Genomic DNA, 21,742 nt, shown 5'->3' on the forward strand with positions numbered 1-21,742 from the left:
GCGGCGCTGGGCAGAAGGGTGGGGAGAGTCGGTTCAGATTGCCTGAGACAACCTCCGCTTTTACTGCGCATACACACACATCACAGAGACACACCCTTCAGCGGGATCACGCTAGACCGCATATCATTTCACGGCCTACGTTTCCATATATGAGCGTCAAGACAGTAGGCCTGCGGGAGAAAGCTGCTTTAATCCTAAATTGCCTTTATTTCCCTTCAAATGGCGTTCCTTTCCTCGCGCATTTCCCCCCAAGCCCTCCGTTTCTGCTTTTTCAAACTGTCTTATGCAGATTCATACCAGTACCAGTATAGTTCCTGCCCCCATAGTGGGGACTCACTTCAGTGAGTCATACCCACAGGAATCTGACATCTGGTCCAGGCAAAACTTTTTAATTCAGGGCCCCTTGCTTTGAAGACGAAAGAGACAAAGAAATGAATATGGAGAGAGAGAGGGGGGGGGGGGCGCTTTGGTGAAGTTGGCATTTTGGACAATTGGAAATCTGCAGAAGTGAACGTCAGATTAACTTCTATAATAACTTGTGTTTTTCAATCGACGATCTCTTTAAACTCGTGTTGTTCCCCAATAACTTTTTGAAACTCTAAGGGAGAGAATTCTGCAGGTTTATGTTTTATGTTGAATATTTCTATTTTTATCTTGGATATATATCTAATATCTAAGAGTCATGTGGGCTCAATGTTCAATACAGTTGTAGCAAATAGGTGAATAAACTGTCATGGGGTTTTCTTTCGAAGAAAAAAAAAAAATGAATTGAAGAGTAAAAGAAACTGGTTTGTCCAGTTCAAAATTAGTGTCATGGCAGGACCTAGAATGCACCACGGGGTGGCGACAAATGTTACATAACAGCAGCTGGTTTCACTTTGTTGTTGTAATCTGTCCAATCAGTGCTGCTGTTGTCCTGCCTGACCGCCAGGGGGCGACGGAGAGACGAGGCGGGCTTCTTTGAACTCCCGTCAAACTCACAGCTGTCATCACTGTACATCCGTTTAATCCATGCTTACTACAAAATAAAAGCAGGGGATACTTGAAGCTAATATGTCTGCATTTATTAATACATTAAAAAGTAAATGACAGAGGCATTAGAATTGGACTTTACTGGACTAGTACATTAAAAAGCGCGTTAATTGCTAACTTTTAGGTTAACAAACACAGTACTGTATTTAGTGTGTCCTATAGTGACACGGCAGTTATGAGTCGTGAACTTGAGATATGAGCAACTTATGATCATTGGCGTTAACCTTGTTTATATTTTTGGATTTTTGTGGATTTTTGATATGTGTTTACAGATATTTTTATACTTGTGTAGCCGGAGAAGGTTACACATAAGGTGTTCTGTGTTGTGTTCTCAGTCACTACTAAATTTAACTTTTTAACTCCCAAAGTAACAAATCCCAGTACTGTGTTTAGTGTGTCATGTGGTAACATGACAGCCACGAGGATATCCGCATGACCCAGCAGTGCAAATGAGAAAATACAATTCCTTCTCAGCATATTTTGAATGTACAACACATAGTTTTGAAGGAAAGCTACTTTGCTCACATATCAGGTAAATATGGATGTCTTAAGCCACAGTTAAGGCTGATATTTGGTTCACTGCCCTCATGACTATTAGCAAACAGAGAGGACTTCAACGTTGTGGCCTGTTTGAAAGTGTTTGATTTTGCGTAAGCATTTATAAAAGCAGTATTAATCTGCTGCAGAATAAATCTGTTCTTCAAAACTGATTTTAATATGCCCTCTCTTCCGTAAGGCCGATTAATGGGTTGCAAAGCATATGCCTCTATTTTGAAAATTCACAACAGGAAGTAGCTCTCCTCTGCCGCCTCAGTCGTGTGACTGACTGTTGTCACCAGCAGCGTCACCATCCTCCCACAACACACAACACTGAATCTGTAGTACAACACAATGGGGCTGTAATGTCAGCGACGGGCGAGACTAGAGCATCCTCTCAAGAGTACTGAATCTGTGTATGGATTTAATGATGATGAAAAAGAAGAAATTCAAGTTCAAGGTGGATTTTGAGCTGGACGAGCTCTCGTCGGTCCCCTTTGTCAACGGTGTCCTCTTTTGTAAAGTCAGACTACTGGACGGCGGGTTCTCCGAAGAGTCTTCTCGGTGAGGATGTTTGGTCTTAAATATGCGGCCATAAAAACTCTGACTGCTTTTCTTTAGCTCGCAGGTTCAACTAGCGTAGGAGCTTTCGCCTACAATGTCCCGTTACTAGCTAAGCAGCTAACAGGCTACACGACCAACGTTAGAAACTAGCTAACGTCCGTCAGTTGTCAGCCACCGTGACTGTGTTTTGGTTGTTCAAATTCAACGTTACCTGCCAGTCAAAGCTGTTTGAACTGAGTAATGTCAGGCAGTGTTGTAAAGGACACGCTAGCATCGACTGGAGCAAACAAATATTAGCATATGTAACAGGTAGTGCTCTGAAATATCCATTCATTAGTTGGCGTTTTCTTCGTGTTCAAGGCGACATCTGATTCACAGGCTAACTTCCTCGCAGGTTGTGGAATTGATTACTGTGCTTACGAGAAGCCAGCTGACTTGCCACATAACTGCCACAAAGCTAAATACGAACCCTCCATCCATCTTTTGCTGCTTAATCAGTAGTCACTTATGCCCTGGGTTGTCTTTGGTCCCTGTTTGGTCATAAAATTACCATTGAACTAGGTGCAAGGTGTCTGACTGTCTTGTGAACCCCTAAAAGTCATTGCACTAGGAGTTATCTGTCTAACTTAGTCAACCTGTTATTGATTATATGATTATATGAAATGCAAGGACAATGCACAGTTGTGAACTAAAAGTCATTGCACAAGGAGTTATCATTTTGGACAATGCTGTCCCAAATCACTTCTGTCTCATAGTTGGAAATATTTCCCTGTGTAAATGAATGGGAAGAGTATGACACCATGTTTGTCTCCTAATAGGTCAACTGAAACTGTACATTTGCCGCCTACACTATAAGGGTTTAAACTGAAATAGTGGTTATCACATAGTTTGGCATGAAAGGAAATTGCCCCATACCCATTATTCAGAGTCACCCTGCAGTCCACAGCAGTGTCATGATAATGCATGATAAAGCAAAGACGCTCACAAGTTACAATTAAAGTGGTTTTTATCATTTGATGCCTTCTCCCTTACAGACTACAAAGGGAAAAGTATTCAGGGCTGCAACTGACAATTATTTGTCTTCATATGGGTATTTCTGTCTGGCCAACAGTCTAAAACCCAATTTAATTTACTATCCAATAAGGAGAGGGAAAAGTAGCAAATCCTTCAAGGTAGTGTTTGGCTTTTTGGCTTGAAAAATCAGCTCGATTATCAAAATAGTTAATTCATTTTCTGCCTATCGATTATACATCTAATCGCAGCTTTGGTCCGAAACCCAAAGGTATTCAATTTATTACCACAGAAGTCTAAGAAACCCAGTAAATATTCACATTTGGAATCAGAGCAGAAGCTGGAGCCAGCACATTTTTGCCATTTTATGTTTTGGAAAATGACGAACCGATGTGTTGATAGGCTAATGGATTAACTGACTAATCGCTTCAGCTATGGCTGGAAATATTTTCCTGTGTAGCTGAATGGACAAAGTGATGATGTTTGTCGGACGACAGATGATGTGACACTTTATAAAACATGGTTCACATTTACACTAAAAGGAAATGACCCCGTACCCATTACTGCTGTAGATCCCATGGTGACTCTGAATGTCATGATAACGCTATTATTGCTCAAGTCGCCAAGTTGAGACAAGCAAAGACTGTCCCTTCCTCTGTAACCTGTTTTGGGTTTTTTGCTCATTAATTAGAATGACTTCTAACATTGGATTAAGGGAAAAGCATTTGTTTTGGAGTGAGACTGTAGCGATTAGATGGCTTCACTCTGATTATATAACAAGCCCTCTCTTTGCTCTACAGTAAGTAGCTCTTATAAAATGGCTACAAAGAAAGGCCCAGTGTCTTGGACTTTGTAAATCAGGATGTGTCTAAGGTCATGGCGTTCATGGCGTCTTTGTGCATTTTTTTTTCCACGTGTGAGCAGCCACTCTAGCTAAATGAGAGTGAAGGAAGGAAAATGTTCTTTAATCCCATAACCCCCGACAGTGAAGTTCAAATGGTTCAGATTCTAATTAAAACATCCGTTTCTGGCTCTTAAATACTTTAGCTAGCAGAATTTGTAGTCACGAGTGTCGTTAAATTACATATTTCTGCAGCAGTTTGATTTGCTGGAGCCACACACTGGATTTCCTCTGATACTCGTTTGAGTCATCCCAACTGTGAGTGTAAGGGAAGTGAGGATTGTTGTTTTATGAGCCTTTCTTTTCCTTTGGTGTGGTCTGTCATCAGGACAGCACCATTGTTCCTTCCCAAAACAAGTTGTCCTTGTTATATAACGTTTTATGGACAAATTCATCGTTTCATTGCTGCTAGACTTTGGAAAACACAGCAGCATGTTCATGTCAAAAAAAAGATTCTTTTTTTTTTTTGTGTGTGTAACAATGTGTTTATGCCTGAAGTCAGACCGCAGCTACGGGAGAGCAGCTGCAGTTTAACAAGATATCTGACACATGTATAGAGATGATAGAGACAACTTCCACTTGTGCTTAAAACCAGACTTACTCACACTCACTAATAATATGTTGCTGTTCTGAGAAGTGCTGTTAGTTACAGTACATGCAATCTAGCACGAATTCCCGAAGCACACAATGTCCAGCTGCTCGGGAGTTCCCTTTCCGACTCAGGGAGTTCACTCTCTGAAATGTATCAACCCCAGGATGAAGTCAGCGTTTGTAAAACATTGGTCACGCATCTGCTGCTTTTTATGTATAGTGAGGCACGGATGCAGCACAGCACGACCCTGTATATTCAGTCACTCTTAACCCTCTTAACAGGGATCTGCACACCCTGTTAATGGTTTAAGTCTTATGTCATCAACACGCCTCGCTCTACAACATTTTCTGTCTTTATCCCCCAGTCTTTGTTTCTTCTTGTCACTGTTTCAGATGCAAACTCTTGTTAAATATTTGCTTGTTTACCTTGTAATGTGTACTGTATTAGAGAGGAAAACTATCAGCTCTGCTTGCATTTAAATCCAGCAAAGCTGATCGAAATGAATGGCACGAGGGCTGTCTGTGTCTTCACAGAAGGGAGTTGGTGAGATGAGTGGGAGAGGAGAGGATGGCTGTGAAAGAGAGGCCATCTGGGGTATCGTAATGCTGCCCACGCATGCACGCTCTTTTCGCTTTCACTTCATCTCATCCTTTCACTGAGAGTAGGCTACACCTCACTCTCACTTTAACCTCTAGTTATTGGCCCGAGGATGTGTCCTGCACGTGTTTTTCTACTGCTCTTATGCCAAAACGAGCTACACCTGCTGCCGCAACCTTTTCAGCAGTCAAATGAATCAATGGGTGAAAACAGGACTGTAATTAATTTGCCTGTTTATTAAGTGGCCAGAAAAAAAAAATCTGAGGCTTAGCACATAAGCTTGTATTGGCAACTTGAATCAGTGGCCTTAAACAGGGAAGAGATGTGAGGATTGTTAATCCAGCAGTCATTCGACCTAAGTGGTTTTCATTGTTGTGTAATAGTGATATTAATATGAATGAAATTAAGTTGTGCCTCCATATTTTAGGGATGTGATCAGGGCGGCAAGCAATAAAGGAATAAATGGTTCTAAAAAAACAAATCGTCTTTGTTTAAAAATCGAAACTGTTTCGATATTTGATGCCCGCTTTTGAGGTTTGATACCAAAGTGTTTTGTATGTTTTTGTAATAAACACTCTTTCCCATGTCTAGTATATGATGCATTGTGATTCTGGTGCCGAGCCAAACAGTTCATTAGGGGTTATAATGTGAGTTGTACAAAACGCAAGGGGAAATTAACCAGCTTTTCACTTGAACAGAGACATGCTCAAATGACTGAGCTACATAAGGAATGACATCCTGCCAGTGTTTGCACCTGCCTCTACTCATTTAAATCTGAAAGCAGTATCTGAAGCTCTCTACCATCCATTTGCAAATTGGCCTTTGAGACTCCCAACATGCAGCGCATGCACAAATGCACATGATATCTGAACTGCTGAACTGAGTGCTAAGTGCTAAAGTATTTGTGATTTCCCCTTACAGAGAGCCAGTGCAGGCCAACTGTGTTCGATGGAGGAAACGGTTCTCTTTCCCCTGCAAGATGAGTGCCAATGCCGGGACAGGTGTACTGGACCCGTGTGTGTGTCGTGTATCTGTCAGAAAGGTAGAGTATGTGGCTGCTGAGTGTTGAACCATAAACGGATGCTTTGCATGTGAGCATACAAGGTTCAGGCGAGGGTTTAATGCATAAATAGAGGCTATTGTTCTTGTCTCGTGTAAAAACAAGGCTGCAGTAAAGAGGAGTGTCTCATCCTTGCTAACAGGATTGCTGTACCTTGGGTAAATTCTGGTATTGGTTACGGAGACGTTTATGTGGCAAATTGAAACTTGAGAGTGAAATGTGAACAGCAGTCAGCAAGCACAGCATTCTGGAGAAAACAGACTCACCACTGTGAAACCTTTTGCCCCTCATCCTTTTGCTACCCTTTAGCCTTAAACATGAGTGTGCTCTGTGCTCTAGTTGTTTAATCATGTCACGTTACATAGTTTTTAAGGATGTAAAGGACAAAAACAGCAGTAAAAACAAGCAAGTTATTCAGCCTGAATAAGCCTTCCTGGTGAAATGCGTCTCATGTATCCACATTGTATCTGCAAGCTATTTCTGGTGTGCCCTGCCCTCTCACCAAGCATGTCAAGTACCCAGAAAAACCTTTGTTATTGCCCTTTGCTTTAGGCACAAGAAAATTCAAAACTGTGTTACATTGATGTCATTTTTGCTGATGGAAAGTGGCATATTTGTAATATTTTATTATTAGACTTTAACCAGACCAGTATTACGTTGGTAAGTTATTAGTCTTAAGTTCAATAACTTTTATAAGGACACATGCCATTTATAGTACCTGGACTGTAGAGTATGAATCTCTTCACTGATCACTAATGTAATCTTTTTTTCTTTTTTGTGCTGACATGAAGCATGACTTTTTTGAGTAATGTTTTAATTTAAATGTTTATGCTCCTCTTTTCCAGGAGCTGAAAGGTGGCAAGGCATATGCAAAGGTACTTCCTCACATACGTATGTTAACCAACCCCCATCCACTAACCCAACCTCCAGGTCACCTACATTTACAGTAATCAGCCGTATTTATGTAGATAGCCACGTGAGCCCGTAGCAAACAGATGGCCTTCACTGCCTGCAGGCTGGCTCATTATGTCACGTATTCTTGCTCACTGTTTGAAAGTAGTTACTGAGCATGCTAAACCCCTTCTTGTGGACATTCTTGATAAGTGCTTTTTTCCCCCCTTTAAATATTAAAATAGCAGAAGATTACCAGCTTGTCGTTGAAGATAACCTGAGTTGTAAGATGTGTTAATATTGTTAAATTTGCCTGAAGTTTCTCTCACGTCCTGACTGCTGGCATTTTACATCCTGAGATTGTCACAGTGCTGACTGGGCAAGACACGAGTCTCCTGAGAGAAAACAAAGTTCATCCACTGTCATTCTTTCTCCTTCAGCTTGGTTTTGCAGATCTGAATTTAGCAGAGTTTGCCGGCTCAGGGAATACAACCCGCAGATGTCTGCTGGAAGGCTACGATACCAAAAATACTCGCCAGGATAATTCCATTCTCAAGGTAACATTGAAGCTGCGGTAAAGTGGCCACACCCGTCTGATTTGACTGCTTTAGGAGGATAACTTGGTGTTTTGAATACAAGCCTGGTATTTTTCCTAACTAGGCATCGAAAAAGGTTTTTGCATTTTGCGACAGTGGCTAGTTTCCAGATAGTCCACTAGACTGTAGGCAGAAACACCACCTGGCCTTACCACAGTCATGATCTGCTTTATTTCTGCTTTATTCTTAAGAATTATTACAGTTCCTGGATTCCCCATGACTTTTTAAGATCAGTTGGTAATTCTACAGTTCTCCGGTGACTTTTGGAGTTTTCATATTTGATTCTTGTAAAGTTGGAACAAAAACACCTTCCCTTTTCTTTCTGTTAATGGAAACCTTGAATGCAAGTCAAGCCTGAATCAATTAACAAGCCTCTTTTTCTTTTCATAGGTTATCATCAGTACACAGCTCATGTCAGGGGATCCCTGTTTTAAAACGTAAGTTAAAGTCGTATTTTTCAACTTTAATATGGTACTGAATCTGTGTGTCAATTAGTTTTTTTTGTATTTTTTTATTATTCTGATAGCTTAATGGTTAAGGCGCATAGCACATAATCACACAACGTGCACACTGGATTCCTGGCTGGGGGACCTTTGTTGCATGTCATATAGCTCTCTCTCTTCCCACATTTCCTGTCTGTACCTCTAACCACCCCATCAGATAAAGGCAAAAATGCCAAAAAAAGAAAAAAAAAAAGTTCTGACAAATCTGCTGCTGACTGCATTTGTTTGGGAGCTGTTCCAAGAATGCCGCTGTAGGTGTGGTACTGACGTCTGTCCACGTTGTGCTTTGTCGGTCTTGGGAAAGTTTCATGGGAACCAAACGATACGGGATTATGCAAGGCTCAGTAACTGTTAGCTAATCGTATTTTCACGTGTCAAAAGCACTGACTGATTGCATCCTGCAAGTATTATGGTTCTTCTAGTAGAAATATACTCTTCAGTGGAAGTGTGTGTCAGTGCGGGGAGAGAAATGCTGCTTTACCCAAGGGCAGAATTTGACCTAAAAATGATTCAGTAGCCTGTATGTTTATGCCAAAAGCATTCTTTTCAGCATGTATCTACAGTAGATTGACTTTCAGCCTTAACTGAATGCTAATAGTTTATAACATAACTTTGTGGTCTTTCCCTGGATTAATATTAATGTTTTAATGCTCTCATCCCCATTTCTCCCTGTTTTTGCCTTTGCCTTTTTCCCTTTTCCCTGACAATGATTTAAATGATTGACCCGTTGAAATACGAGGGAGGAGAAAAGGCCTTATTGTCTTTCCTCTGTCATCAGGCCTCCCTCCACAGCCACAGTGATCGGGATCCAGGGTGATGGCGAGAGCCTGCTGGAGGAGAGGAGGGGAGGGGACTCGCAGAAAGGCTGCTCGGGTGAGACCAATCACGCCACATTAAGCTCCTCTGCTCTGCTTAGTCATACTATTGGCTTCTCCAAACATCTACAGGCACCTGGTAGAGCACAATTTATCCACCCCATGAGCCAGTGTTAGGTTTGGAGCTTTGTTCCACTTTTACGTTTGTGTTCTCATATTTATCTAACAGATACTGTAACCTTTGCTTTGATAGGCTCCTGCTAATAATTGGTGTAGATTTACATTGAAATGATATGGACACGTCCCGAATAACTTTCAGGAAAGCGAAAATATTCCTCCCAACATATCACGAGGCTGAAACTAATTTTCATTTTGGTTAGATCCCATCCGCATAGTTGTGTAAACTTGCTGCACATCATAGAGTTCCTCAGCATCACCTCGTCGCCTGCCGTTGCTGTAGCGTCAGTTTCTATTACATGTGGCTATGTAGCTAGCAAACAAAATAATAGATTTAAAGTAATTCGGTTGCACTTTTAATCTTAGAATGGTTGTATTCTCCTTATTTATGTGTGTGTGCACCCATGCCTCTACAGCATGATGCACTTACTTCATATAACTGCTATTTATCTCCCACCCAGCACTACGAAAATATTCATCTTCCAGCTGCCCCTTTCTGCTACATTCACTCCCCTGTTTCACCCCCCACTCTCTTGTGTGTGTACATGTGTGAACACATTGCAGTGTTGAATGCTTGCTCCCCCTGAAAAGCTTCAGAGTGTAGTGCAGCTCTTTCATGTATAATTTAAACTAGTTCTCTTTTAGATTAGCTACAATCTGCTCTGACCCTGTAGGCTCTTACATGGTTAAAAATAGGACTCTGTGCAAATCTGTGTAGGGGGGTGTTGTGTGTTTGCATGTGCACACCACGTGTGTATTTGTCTGCTCAAGACAATGCTCTTTCCCATCAGCATCAGCATCAGCATCTCGGAGCCCATCGGCTATCGTCTTATGACGATTCAGCCTCTGGGGGCAACAGCCTATGCTTCGGAGCTTCCGGTGTCGCCAGTGGATATCCAAATCACGGATATCCGGGCCAAAGCGTCCTCTTCCATGCGTCAGTCATTGTTTACAGGCCGATTAGCAATCTTGGAACCCATCAGATGTTGTCTGATGACGGTTTCAATGCAGATATATATATAAAAAAAAAAAGCTAATAAAAAGCAAATCTGTAGGGTTCTGAGACTGATTACTAAATCGTCGTCTATGGGTTCTGCAATAGCATTTTGGTCAATGTGGTCAAAGCCCGCTCAAACGTGATTGGTCAGTTTGTTAAATTATGAGCAATTATGGTGTATTATTTTGTAGGTGGATTTTTATTGTAATATATTTATTTATACTAAGTTGGAGTGGGACAAATAGGCTATTGAGATATTAACCCTTAACCCTTGGATGCATAGATCACTGGAACCTATAAGTTCCATAAGTGGATCAAAGGTTACCTGTATTAGAATTAGAATCAATAGTTTTTGTTCAAAATGAATATACACCATCATCAGTTTCACACAAAAAATATATTTGAATTCTACACAAGAATTATAAAGATTTCTCATGTTTATTTGTCATTTTTAACTAAATTTAAAAGAAAAGGGTAAGAAAAAGTAGCATTTCAGACCTGTTTCTGGCTGTGATCATTGCTCCCTGGTTTATTTACATAAAAGTAAACTATTGTTTATTTTACACCATACTTTATGGTCAGTTTTACTTGGGTGGATCTGACTTTTTCACTTGGGGGATATCAAAAACAGGATTTTTGAGGAATACCCGGAATATGACATTACGCCACCAAAATATTCAGAGGAAAAACAGTAGCTGGGTAATATTTGGCCCACCTCTGCATATCTCAGGGTTAATATCTCTTGAAATGGTGTCTATTTTCTGTTGTGTTGCTGAGGCAGAGGCTGTTCCTTCTTTTCCTGCAGACATTTGAACTCTGAACTGCTCAACCTTCTGCCAGTTTGGCCTCTTGACATTAAAATGGTAGCACACGTGTTCATGTTGCTGCACATGTTTTTTAAAAGGCTCAACTGTCATAACTTAGCTTTTTTGGGGGTTATATTTTCCTCTTCAGTCACATAGATTTTGTGTATTGTAGATGGTTTCCTTTTAGATTGTAGTATCACTGGAGCTCTGATAGTGTTGTTGGGCAAAATATTGTAATAGTACTGAATTGAATTGAAGACAGCTGAAAGGGTTTTCCATATCACAGGAAGGTGTGATGAAATTTTATCATGCTGGCATCAAGAGCATCCTCACCTTTGGAATAACTGTACGGTATGGAAACAGGGACACAATTTTCGTAGAGACTCCTCTCACCCTGCTGACCATCTTTTTAACTTCCTCCTCTCTTTTGAAAGACTGAAAAACATCAGAACCAGGACAACCAGGGTCTGCAACAGCGCCAACCCGGGGGCCGTTCAAGGACCAGGTCTGAATCAAACAACCAATCAGGGTTAGCTAGCACGTAACTGGCCAATTACATCGGCCAGTACAAACAAGGGCTTCTACAGAAGGTTCCACCTTCTGGATTGGAGTGTGAATCAGTGTGAAACAGTTGGAATAGAGGAATCAAAACACAGAGCCCCTGATTACCCTGATCGGTTGTTTGATTCAGACCGGGTCCTGTTTTGAAAAACATTAAATACAAAGGGGCGGGTTCTCACAGACACACATTTTTTTAAAGGAGCCCTTCAGTTAAATGTTGTTAATGACATGAAATGGTCAAAACTAGTTATTTCACCCAAAATTATAGTTCAATATTGCCTACTGTAGCTTTAACTCTGGAAACTAAATCATTAATGTGCTGCTATTATTCCTCTCATTAATGTGCTGCTATTATTCCTCTCATTAATGTGCTGCTAGTATTCCTCTCTGTATGTACACATTGAATCAGAATCATAAATACTTTATTGATCCCCGGGGGGAAATTATACAGTACCGGTGCTCCCATTCAAGAGTAGAAAGTAGCATGAATTTAGAAATAAAATTTTAAAAAAAAAATATATATATATACACATATACAATAACAATGTATATGGATGTATATATATATGGATATATATATATATATTATATGTGCATGTATTGCTCTGTTGCGTATGTATACATCATAGCTGGTTATGACACTGATAGCACCCCCATGGGATTGCTTATTTTAATTATTTATTATTATTACTTAATTTGCTTGTATGTCCCAAAGGTGGTCACTGTATGAGAGGTGTTGGTTTTGTCTTATTTTGGGTTTCACCAAACCGAAATTCAGCTCTGTTTAAATGGCAACAAAGCATTGAATCTTGAATCAAAGAATAAGGAGTTACTCTGCGATTCCCAGCCATTCTTCTAAAAGTGTTTATTTTTGCTATAACCCAAGCAGCTGCCAGCTGCGGTCACTCGCTCATTAACCCAGGGCTGGTGTGTGGGAGGCAGAGGGGCGTTGTCTTGTTGTCTGTTGGCAGCAATAAGCTACAAGTCAACAGCCAGAAACACAATCCAGGTTATATAGAATATACCATCACCAAGTTGGTCCACATGTAAGGAGACAGAAACTTGTCTGGCCGACAGTACACCAGATCTCATTCCTACGAACATACCGCATCTAATGGTAAATGATCTTACTTATATAGCGCTTTTCAACCTTCACGGTTCCCAAAGTCTCAATCACCCATTCACTCACACATTCACACACCAATGGCGACCAGGCTGCCATGCAAGGTGCAAGGTCTTGCTCAAGGACACTTCGACATGACTAACCACTGCGTCCCCATGCCACCCAAATCTGTCTCCGCGCCAGAAATGTCTGGTCATGTCTGTCTAATCTGCAAAGAAGAGATTAGTATGTTGACTGTTTAAATTACCATTTACAAAAGGAACATGTGGTGAGGGATGGTGCTGCGTTTTCAAGTTTTTTACTGTATTGCCTTTTTTATTTTATCAATTGACCAATCGAATGTCTCACTGCAGACACAACGCTGAATCACTTTGTTCAGCCATTCCTGCTTTCATTCACAAAACCACTACCTATACCACACACAAACCACAACTTGTGGAGACATAAGAATAGCTGTAAAAGTAGGTTGTTTTTTTAAACTTGTTTTTACTTTACTAGCTTTCAGGCCCTCGTCATCCCCTTCTGTCTTTTCTTCTGTTCTTTCTAATCTAGCAGAGAGTCGAGAAGGGAAGTGTCCTGTTGTTTCTGATGACTTTGGGGGCTGCGGCCACTCCCGAACGTCCAGCTATGCCAGCCAACAGTCCAAACTCTCAGGTAGGGGGCACCACGCATTAAGAAAATAAAAAGGTTTCTTTTCTGATTTACTCTTGTTGACCTGACGTGAATGGCAGGAAATCATACAGACCATTTTTACAGATGTAATGTGCTGGTGAGTGACAGAATTGAAACTAGTTGATTCCAGCCTCAAAGTACATAAAATAAAAAAACATTTTTTTACTGGAAAAAATGTGTGTGTGGTCAAACTGAGAAAAGCTTTTGCCTAAGGAGGTGGCAAGTGATAAAATTATTTTCCAGTGACACTCCAGCAGAGCAGTTCAAACCTGAAGCTTGAGTTTCCATTATAGGCAGATCAGATGACTGTAATGAAAGATCAGAGGAAGTAGAGATTCACTGAGAACAGCTCTAATGGCCCTCTAATTTTGAATTTGAAAATGTATTTCCTGCCTCGTGTACCTCGAGTTTACTCTTCCATGGCTGTAGTGAACTGATGCCCTGAGATGTCTCTTGCTTGAAATGGCTTCCTGCAGACATTAACAGCACGCGAGTGTGTGGGTGTCACTGCAACTCTACTGAACTGCTAAATCTTTTAACACACTGCAATTTGCCAATCTGCTCGACAGCACAGCAACATGGGTTTTGCCAGAAAAAAATAATAATACTGTATATTAACATTGTTTTATGTTTTAATTCAGATGTTAGGCTAGTAAATCTGTGTCTTCTTCTACACTCATCTTCCATTAGTAAAGCAATTATTGGACTTTTATGTGCATGTATCAAATTGATCCTCATTAACATTTTAACTTTGTAGTGAGTTTCAACTGACTGTTAAGCTGTCCAGCCCACAACCTTACTGTTTTGGTTCATTCTATAGCGTCGTTTTCAGCAGCTGTTTTCAGTGAAAAAGCTCCACTCTCATAGTTGAGACTTTAGCAGCTAAAGACTCAGATATTTCCCTCAGGAGTTAGTAAAGACAAAAAGCAGAGCTAAAAGAAAGAGAATATTAGATGTACATTCACTATGTGGCCAGTAACACAACTCTTAATCTCTTAATGAATCATAATGTTGCTTTGTAACTGCTGGATGTGGGGAATAAAAGCAACTGTTCGCAAATAAGTTCGCCATATCAACTTAAAAGCTGGTAATGTGTCCAGGCTGTGATTACAACTTGTTTCTACTGCCCCCCTCAACGTGGCAGCTTAAGTTGCAAGTTTAAGAACTGCTGTATTATTATTATTATGTTATAAAATCATTGCCTATCTCTGTCAGGCTACAGCACAGGTCACTCCCGCTCCTCCAGCATGTCAGAGTTCAGCCACCGGAGAAACCATTCAGTGGGCAGCGCCTCAACGGGCATCGGCAGCATCCCAGAGCCCAGCGAGGACCGAGACAGAGAGTCCAGACCATGTCCTGCTCTACCTGAACATCCAGTCCCCTCCGCCACCACTAGCAACCCAGCAGGTACACCAGTACGGAGCGCCTCGTCCTGTGAACGACTCAACAGGTGAGTCTTAATTTATTTGGCAAGTAAGGAGCACAAGGGAATGTGATTTATGAAAAGTACATGCAGACGTGATGATCACGTCAAGAGAAAGCAAGTCAAACATGGTAATATCTTTTTATTGTAGGTAAAGAGTACAAAACAGAGTAGCAGTAAGTTGTTTTAGGGAAGTTGACAATCACACCTGAGACCTGTGTCACATTTCAGGAAGCAGCTGTCATGCAGTAAAAAGCTATGAGGCAGAACAGCGGAAGATAATCTGTGGTTTCATTATGTGTTGTCAGTAGGGGTTCTTAGTATTTATAAAAATGTTAGCCATTGTGTTTGTTTGGGATCTAAAAATGTCCAACCATGAATCACGCTTCTCAAACTCTAGACTGGGGATGGTTTTAAGTACTTTTATGGCTTAAGGTGCACTTTATATTTGGCCAACCTCCTTGAAGACCAGCATTTAGTCATTCAGTGCTCACATCTTTATTTCCCCAGACAATGTAACATGTTTTACCGAATCTGATTTTGAGGTTTTTGAACGAATACTAAAAAATGTTTTTTTCTTTTTTCTTGCCGAGAGTTAGATGAGGAAATCGATACCACTCTCATATCTGTACATATAAATATGAAGCTACAACTGGCAGCTTGAGTCACCACTGGCTGCCTGGCAACCTCACAGAGACAACAAGAGTCCAGGAAGTTACTGCACCAACCGAGAAATAGTCTGGCTCATATCCCGCCGTAAAACCACAGCGTGTCGTTTTACACTTTGGTTCTTGTGTGGATTAAACAAATGAGATATAATGTGTTCATTAGTGAGCTGGTTGGCAGATTTTGTTACCTTCAGACTAAGGCTAGCTGTTTCAGTCTTAATGCTAAGCTAACTAAACCAGCTGCAAAGCTGTACCTTCATATTTACCTAGATATGATAGAGGCATCAATCTTCTAATCTAATTCCTGGCAAGAAAATGAATAAGCATATTTCCCAAAATGCTGAACTGTTCCTGTAAACATTCTGGGTTTTGACAGAAGACTGCTCAAATGATGTAACTGCCAAGCTGAGCATAGTTTCTAATCTTCTAAAGCAAGATAAGTCTGATTTTAAAAAAAGAAACAAGCTTTCTTAGCAGCTGCTTAGATGGAATCCCTCGGGCTCACTGGTTGGCCACGACCCCAAAGTGGAATGTAGGTTCAGAATGAGAATCAAACAGCATTTTCAGTTTGCGGTGGAAGCCATTAGTGGTCAAGTAGACCCAAAATGACTTGTATATCCTCCACTCAGACACCCAGTGAAGCAGGACTCCATGGAGTCTCAGCTAAAGAGAATGGACGACACACGGGTGGATGCTGACGATGTTGTGGAAAAGATTCTCCAGAGTCAAGACTTCACACCCAGCCTACTGGACTCCAGTGCTGAAGGTAGGCAACATTAATTAATCAGCAACAATTTTGAAAATTGTTTTTATCAAGTAAGGATTGCGGCTTTTCTCCGTTTTATACAATTGGAAATTCATTACTTTAATGTCCTGGATTGTTGAAGATGTTACCCAATTTTTCATACTTTATACACAAAAAACCTACAAAAATTACCTAGGGCTGCATCCAACGATCATTCTCATTATTAGGCATTTTCGGACTAGAGGAACTTTTTCATAGTTCTAAGAACAGTTGGAGGACCCCACCACTTTTTATTGTGTTCGCTCTGCAAGAACTGGGAATGATCGTAGTTCTTAGAACGACGTTTCGAGTAGGTACTCTCCCAGAACAAGAGGAACCTTAAGTGACCGCCATCTTTAAAAACCTGTGTAAAAACTTGTAGCCTTAAAGATGTACCAAAACATGGACAAATGGACTGACAGTGATGTCCAGGCTTTATTGAACGTATATGCAAAACGTGAAATAAAACGCGACTCTAAGTGAAATAAAAAAAAATATAAAATAAAATCATGTGTGATGTTGCTATACCGACTGCTGGCCATCTTACCTCACTTCAGCGTTTCTATTGGCGGTTTTTCTTGATTCATCTATTAATTGTTTTGTCTATAAAATATCAAATTTGTGAAAAATGCTCCCCAATTTTTAGGGAACTGGTATCAGCAAATGTTTGGATTTTTGCTTGAAAATTGCCTCAAATGATTTTAAATCGATTATCAAAATATTTGCAAACTACTTTTCTGACCATCAACCAATCAAATAACTACTAATTGTTTCAGCTCTACAAGCAACACAAAAATATCATTAAATTCATGCAAATCTGTCATTAGTTGCAGCCCTGCTCTGGAATACTACTGTATGTGTTAAATGCACAGCTACTTTGCATAACACAGTAATTAACGTGTATCAGTATTGTGTTACCCCACAAGTCAGTCTGTGTAGGACTTTGTTTTTCTCTCCAAGGTCTCATCCAGCTCAAAGCTAGGAAAAGAAAGCTGCTGTCAATACATGATTATTTTTAGATTGCCTAGCAACTGGCTGCTCCTCATGACAAGAATTATACAGTCATTTGTCTCGGCACTGACCAAATGTTGCTACAACCCTGTCTGTTTCAGAGGAAGGCTTGCGTCTGTTTGTTGGCCCTGGGGGAAGTACAGCCCTTGGAAGCCATCACCTTCCCACCAGGTGAGCGTGGGATATTCACAGAAGTCATATAAACTGATTTGTTCTTAATAGTAGATGGGTGGACTGTCTAGGAGAATGTTTCTTTTACCGTTCCAGGGATGGCAATATCAGTCTGACGGTTGGTCTGTCCACCACTTTACTGTACTTTGGTTTATAACTAAAACCTGCAAAACTTATGACAATACCATTAACCTTAGCTGTAACTAACCCCCCCCCCCCCCCAGGGTGAGCTTCAATACAAGTCCATCTGAAGTAAAAACACATCGCAGAGCCCTTCTCCAGCAAACACTTTGGGTTATCTTCTTTCAGGCAAGATAGCTGAAAACGTTTGATGAAGATAGAGGTTTACTGGAAAAGAGTTGACATGTTTTAATTTTGAATCACTTTTGACCATGACTTTGGTGTACTTGCACCAACACCTATAATGAGTGTTGTGGGCCCAACTCAACGAAACACCAGTTATTGAGCGGTTGCCCACCTGATGCTCACGCAACTTTTGGGCCCATTTTAAATGTGTATTGATATATGTTCTGTATTGGAAAAGTGGCCTGGTTAGGTGCATAAACATTAACACCAGAAAAAGAGGGAATTGTGAATTGTAAGATGTCATCTCTACATTACATCGGGTTGCTAATTTTGTCTTTTCATCCCAGGGTTGGTGGTGGAGCGTACGAGCAGGTGGTGATAAAGCGTTAGACCTGCATCCTCTCACAGGTGGACTTACACTGCTTACATCAAAAAAAAAAAACTGATGCGGGGCTGTGTTCGTTTCAATCTGCATTACTTCTGCACACACGTGACCCGATCGCTCTGTGAACAGTTTACAACAGTGCCCTCCTGCGTTCATATCTCCTACATGACACTGTAGCTCCCCTGATAGATGTTGAAGAGCGAGAGGTAGACAGTTATAATCTCAGTGTGAAATTAAACTTTGACCAGATTGTTCAAAACATGCATTTAATTGAAACTGTGCACTCCTGGGGGTGGGGGGGGGGGGGTTTCTGGGTGTAGATTAGTCTCATATTTTTGAGATCAATTTTAGCACCCAGCATACGAGCCCAACCCAATTTAAACTGTTAAGAACTGGAAGAAAACTTGTTCCTCTAATGGACGACACCAAGACGGACTGTGTGTGTGTGAATCAGCAGAACAAACTGAAATCTACACTGAAGAGGAGCATGCGATGCGTTTTCAATACATTCCTTTTGTCTCTCTGTGTATGTTTTGGACTTCCTTTTCAAATAGGACGTTCTATTTAATATTTGCCTATAAAGCTGCTAAAAAGCGTTGTTAGCACCCTGACAACCGCTGGTGTTTTGAAGGCGAGTATATTTTACTACAAAGACGAGGCGTCAGACTTGAGCTATTGATATCCGTGTGAACGTGGACTGTGTGCGAGTGCGTATGTGTCTGCTGGAAAGACCACTTTTATTAGCAGTAACAGTTACCTTGGATGAGTGGAGGGGTATGACCTGATCTCTTGTAAGGAATGCTGTTATGGGTACTTGCAAAGACAAAATGGGAGAACATTTCAATTTGCTTACTTGATATCATAGGGGGCCTTTGTTTTTATTTGTTTGGCACACTGCTGAGGACTGTTTTAGAAAACCCTGCAGTGCTAATCTGCCCTACAAAAGGCAAAACGCAGTAACAACATATTTTGGAAAAACTGAGATATTTGCTTCTCCGTATAATCAAATATAATGCTGTACAAAATGTATAATTTCTGTTAAAACAGCTGTTTAAATCCTTGCAATATATATAGATACTGCATTCTGGCTTTGTATTGCTCCCCAGGTCTGCCCCCCTCTAGAAGCTGTTACTCACATTAACTGCACTCTGTCACAGAGAGACCAACTAGACAGCTAAAGCAAAAGAGCTGCATCAGTTGAAAGCTAGCTGGTGAGATAGGCACGGCTTGCCTCACCGAAAGGTGAACTGCTCACTGATTTTTCCCTTGGTGTTACCTTTTTAAATGTAAAATATCCATTTTGATGAACAAACATCTTGGTAATTCAGTGTCTTATTCCACGTAACCAAATGAAGCACTAGTTAAATCCAATCATGATGGCAAAACCCTTGCAAAGGGTAACTATCTTAGCAGATCTCAGTAACCTCCATCTTTGCTTTTGACTCAAGTGAAATTCATGTGCTTTGGTGAAGTTAAGCTACCTTCAAATCACATTTAAATGTATTCATTGTAAATTATATTGATTTAAATATAAATATATATAGATGCACAGACACATACCCAGCAAACAGATACATTGAATTCCTATAATCTATAGACTATAAGTAATCCAAATAAAGTTTATTTTCTTAGTTTAAAAAAAGGAAAAGAATATATGGTTTTCCCCTCAGATTCCCTAAAGATTACACAAACGCAGAGTGCAGTTTCTGCTTTTGGTTTCCTTTTTCCAGGTATTATGTAGGTCAATGGTTCTTTGAGTAAAATAATCGGCCTAAAATGTAAAAAACAAAGATATTTTCCAGCTCCTTTTTTTTCTCGAATTCACAGCTTCTGTAAGTTACTGCGGTCTGCCTTTGTAGGGCAGTAAATCCAGAGTAAAATAGGCTTCTGTGATGAACACCAATAATATAAGGGCATATATCTAATGCCCAGCGTTTCGTGCCGCGAATCTATTGTATACCTACGCTTTGCAACTCAACTGCATCTTCAGTGAGCGTATGGGAGATCCTGTGACGGACCAACAATTTCATTAATGTGCGACTGATGCATACTCTAGGTTGTTTCACTTTAGGATTGTACCATGAAGGACTAGTTAAGTAATCCACTGCCATGAAGAAGCACCTGTCTTTGAAAAGAACCGTAACAGTAACAGTTTTATGTGTGTATGTATATCTCCTAACATCTCATCAATTGTTAGAATTGAGAATAGTCTTATAACCAGTCTAATAACCAACGCAATCAATAAGATCGATTTAGTGCTACAGACAGAAGTCTAATCTGACTACAATAGAAATCTGCTGAGTTTTGAAATCCCGACAGTGTCATGCTTGTGGACTATTTGCATTTCCGGCCTAATAGGAGATTAAGTGCACAATTTATTCAGTTAGCAAATTAACCAAAGTACACAATACACTGTTATTACCTGGGACCCTGTCAGGCCTATGCATATGGAGAATATTAGACACATTATAAACTAGTGAAAACAGACTGTACAGTATCTGTAATCTTCTGTCTCATAAGCCATAATGGAGGTAGGATACTCCCTCTTCTAGATAAACTATATACATGTTCGATCAATAGCTGCACAAGCGTCACCAGTGTATGGTGTTTTACCTATACGTCAGTGTTCTCTGTTATTATGTTCGTATGTCCTGCATGATTCAGATGTCCTTTTGTTAGCTTGCATAACTTGACACATCTTCGTGTTTTTTTTCCCTTATTTAACATTGTGCCATCTTTTAATCTGAATATTTCCACATTGAAGGAACAATTGCGCTCGCCTATTTAGCATGGAAATCATTTTGCTCTCATGACTTCATGTTAAAAGCAGATTATCTGCACGGTGTATGACGTTACTGTGAGTCAGTGTTCTCATTTTGCGTTTTTTTCCGGCATGGTTTAAACGTCCAATGTTGAAAGTCACATCCATAGGATTTTTTTTTTTGCCAATCTTTCATTGCTGATACTGTGCCATATTTTTGCTAAATATTCTATTGTTAAGGGGGAAAAGTGTTCTCACTACATAAGGCAGTGTTAAGTGTATGATTTATGGCTACTATTGGAGATTTGTGTGTGTTATTTGGATCATCACTTGTTTTACCTGTGTGACACAGGTATGTTCATCTTGGTACCTAACATGTTGTTACAAACATGGTTTCTTCTTCTCTTCTGTGAAGCTGTTGTCTATATAAAACTGTAAAATGTATTCTCCTGTAAAGTGATGTTCTGCGCTGTTCTGACACTGTCCAGTGTTTCCTGTTACAGACTTGTTCTTTCGACCAACATTAGCCTCCTTGACAAGTGTACTGGATGCTTCAAATGTGTACCTTGCACTGTTCAATAAAGCTGTTAAAAAACCTTGAGCACGTGTGGATTGCACTTCTGTCTGGGTGTCAATCAATCGCAATATGAACATTTTCTCACTTTATTGAACTATTTACATTTGGACTGTCTGAGTTGCCTTCCATCAGTAAACTCATATTTTTGAGGCCAACAGATATTTTATTCTCACTGACCTGCCTTACAGGGAAATTCTGCTGTTTTTTAACCTAGGCTTCAT

General features: G+C 40.4%; 1 protein-coding gene across 6 annotated transcripts; it reads left to right on the plus strand.

Annotated features, from left to right (window-relative positions):
* The first annotated feature begins 1,987 nt into the window (after positions 1-1,987).
* On the plus strand, positions 1,988-18,458 carry fam102bb (family with sequence similarity 102 member Bb). 6 transcript variants are annotated; one of them, XM_070909021.1, is made up of 12 exons: positions 1,988-2,133; positions 6,156-6,276; positions 7,140-7,169; positions 7,626-7,742; positions 8,172-8,218; positions 9,063-9,148; positions 9,521-9,539; positions 13,323-13,417; positions 14,651-14,885; positions 16,156-16,292; positions 17,423-17,492; positions 18,146-18,458. In XM_070909021.1, the coding sequence occupies exons 1-12, from the start codon at positions 1,988-1,990 to the stop codon at positions 18,186-18,188; spliced, it is 1,146 nt and encodes a 381-aa protein (XP_070765122.1). In that variant the 3' UTR covers positions 18,189-18,458. The 6 variants fall into 6 exon arrangements, with proteins under 6 accessions (XP_070765122.1, XP_070765121.1, XP_070765124.1 ...); XM_070909020.1 differs by lacking the exon at positions 9,521-9,539 and adding an exon at positions 10,166-10,197 and having other exon boundaries at positions 13,336-13,417; XM_070909023.1 differs by lacking the exon at positions 9,521-9,539 and adding an exon at positions 12,902-12,933 and having other exon boundaries at positions 9,063-9,142; positions 13,336-13,417.
* Positions 18,459-21,742: the final 3,284 nt, after the last annotated feature.

The sequence above is a fragment of the Enoplosus armatus genome, chromosome 7, assembly GCF_043641665.1.
Source record: "Enoplosus armatus isolate fEnoArm2 chromosome 7, fEnoArm2.hap1, whole genome shotgun sequence".
In the NCBI taxonomy this organism is placed as follows: domain Eukaryota; kingdom Metazoa; phylum Chordata; class Actinopteri; order Centrarchiformes; family Enoplosidae; genus Enoplosus; species Enoplosus armatus.

Bases quoted from the DNA above. Each gene is read 5' to 3' on its own strand.
- fam102bb (XM_070909021.1), top strand. From the start codon at position 1,988: ATGGATTTAATGATGATGAAAAAGAAGAAATTCAAGTTCAAGGTGGAT. The intron at 6,277-7,139 runs GTAGAGTATGTG...CCTCTTTTCCAG, and splicing joins GTCGTGTATCTGTCAGAAAG to GAGCTGAAAGGTGGCAAGGC. The intron at 8,219-9,062 runs GTAAGTTAAAGT...CTCTGTCATCAG, and splicing joins GGGGATCCCTGTTTTAAAAC to GCCTCCCTCCACAGCCACAG.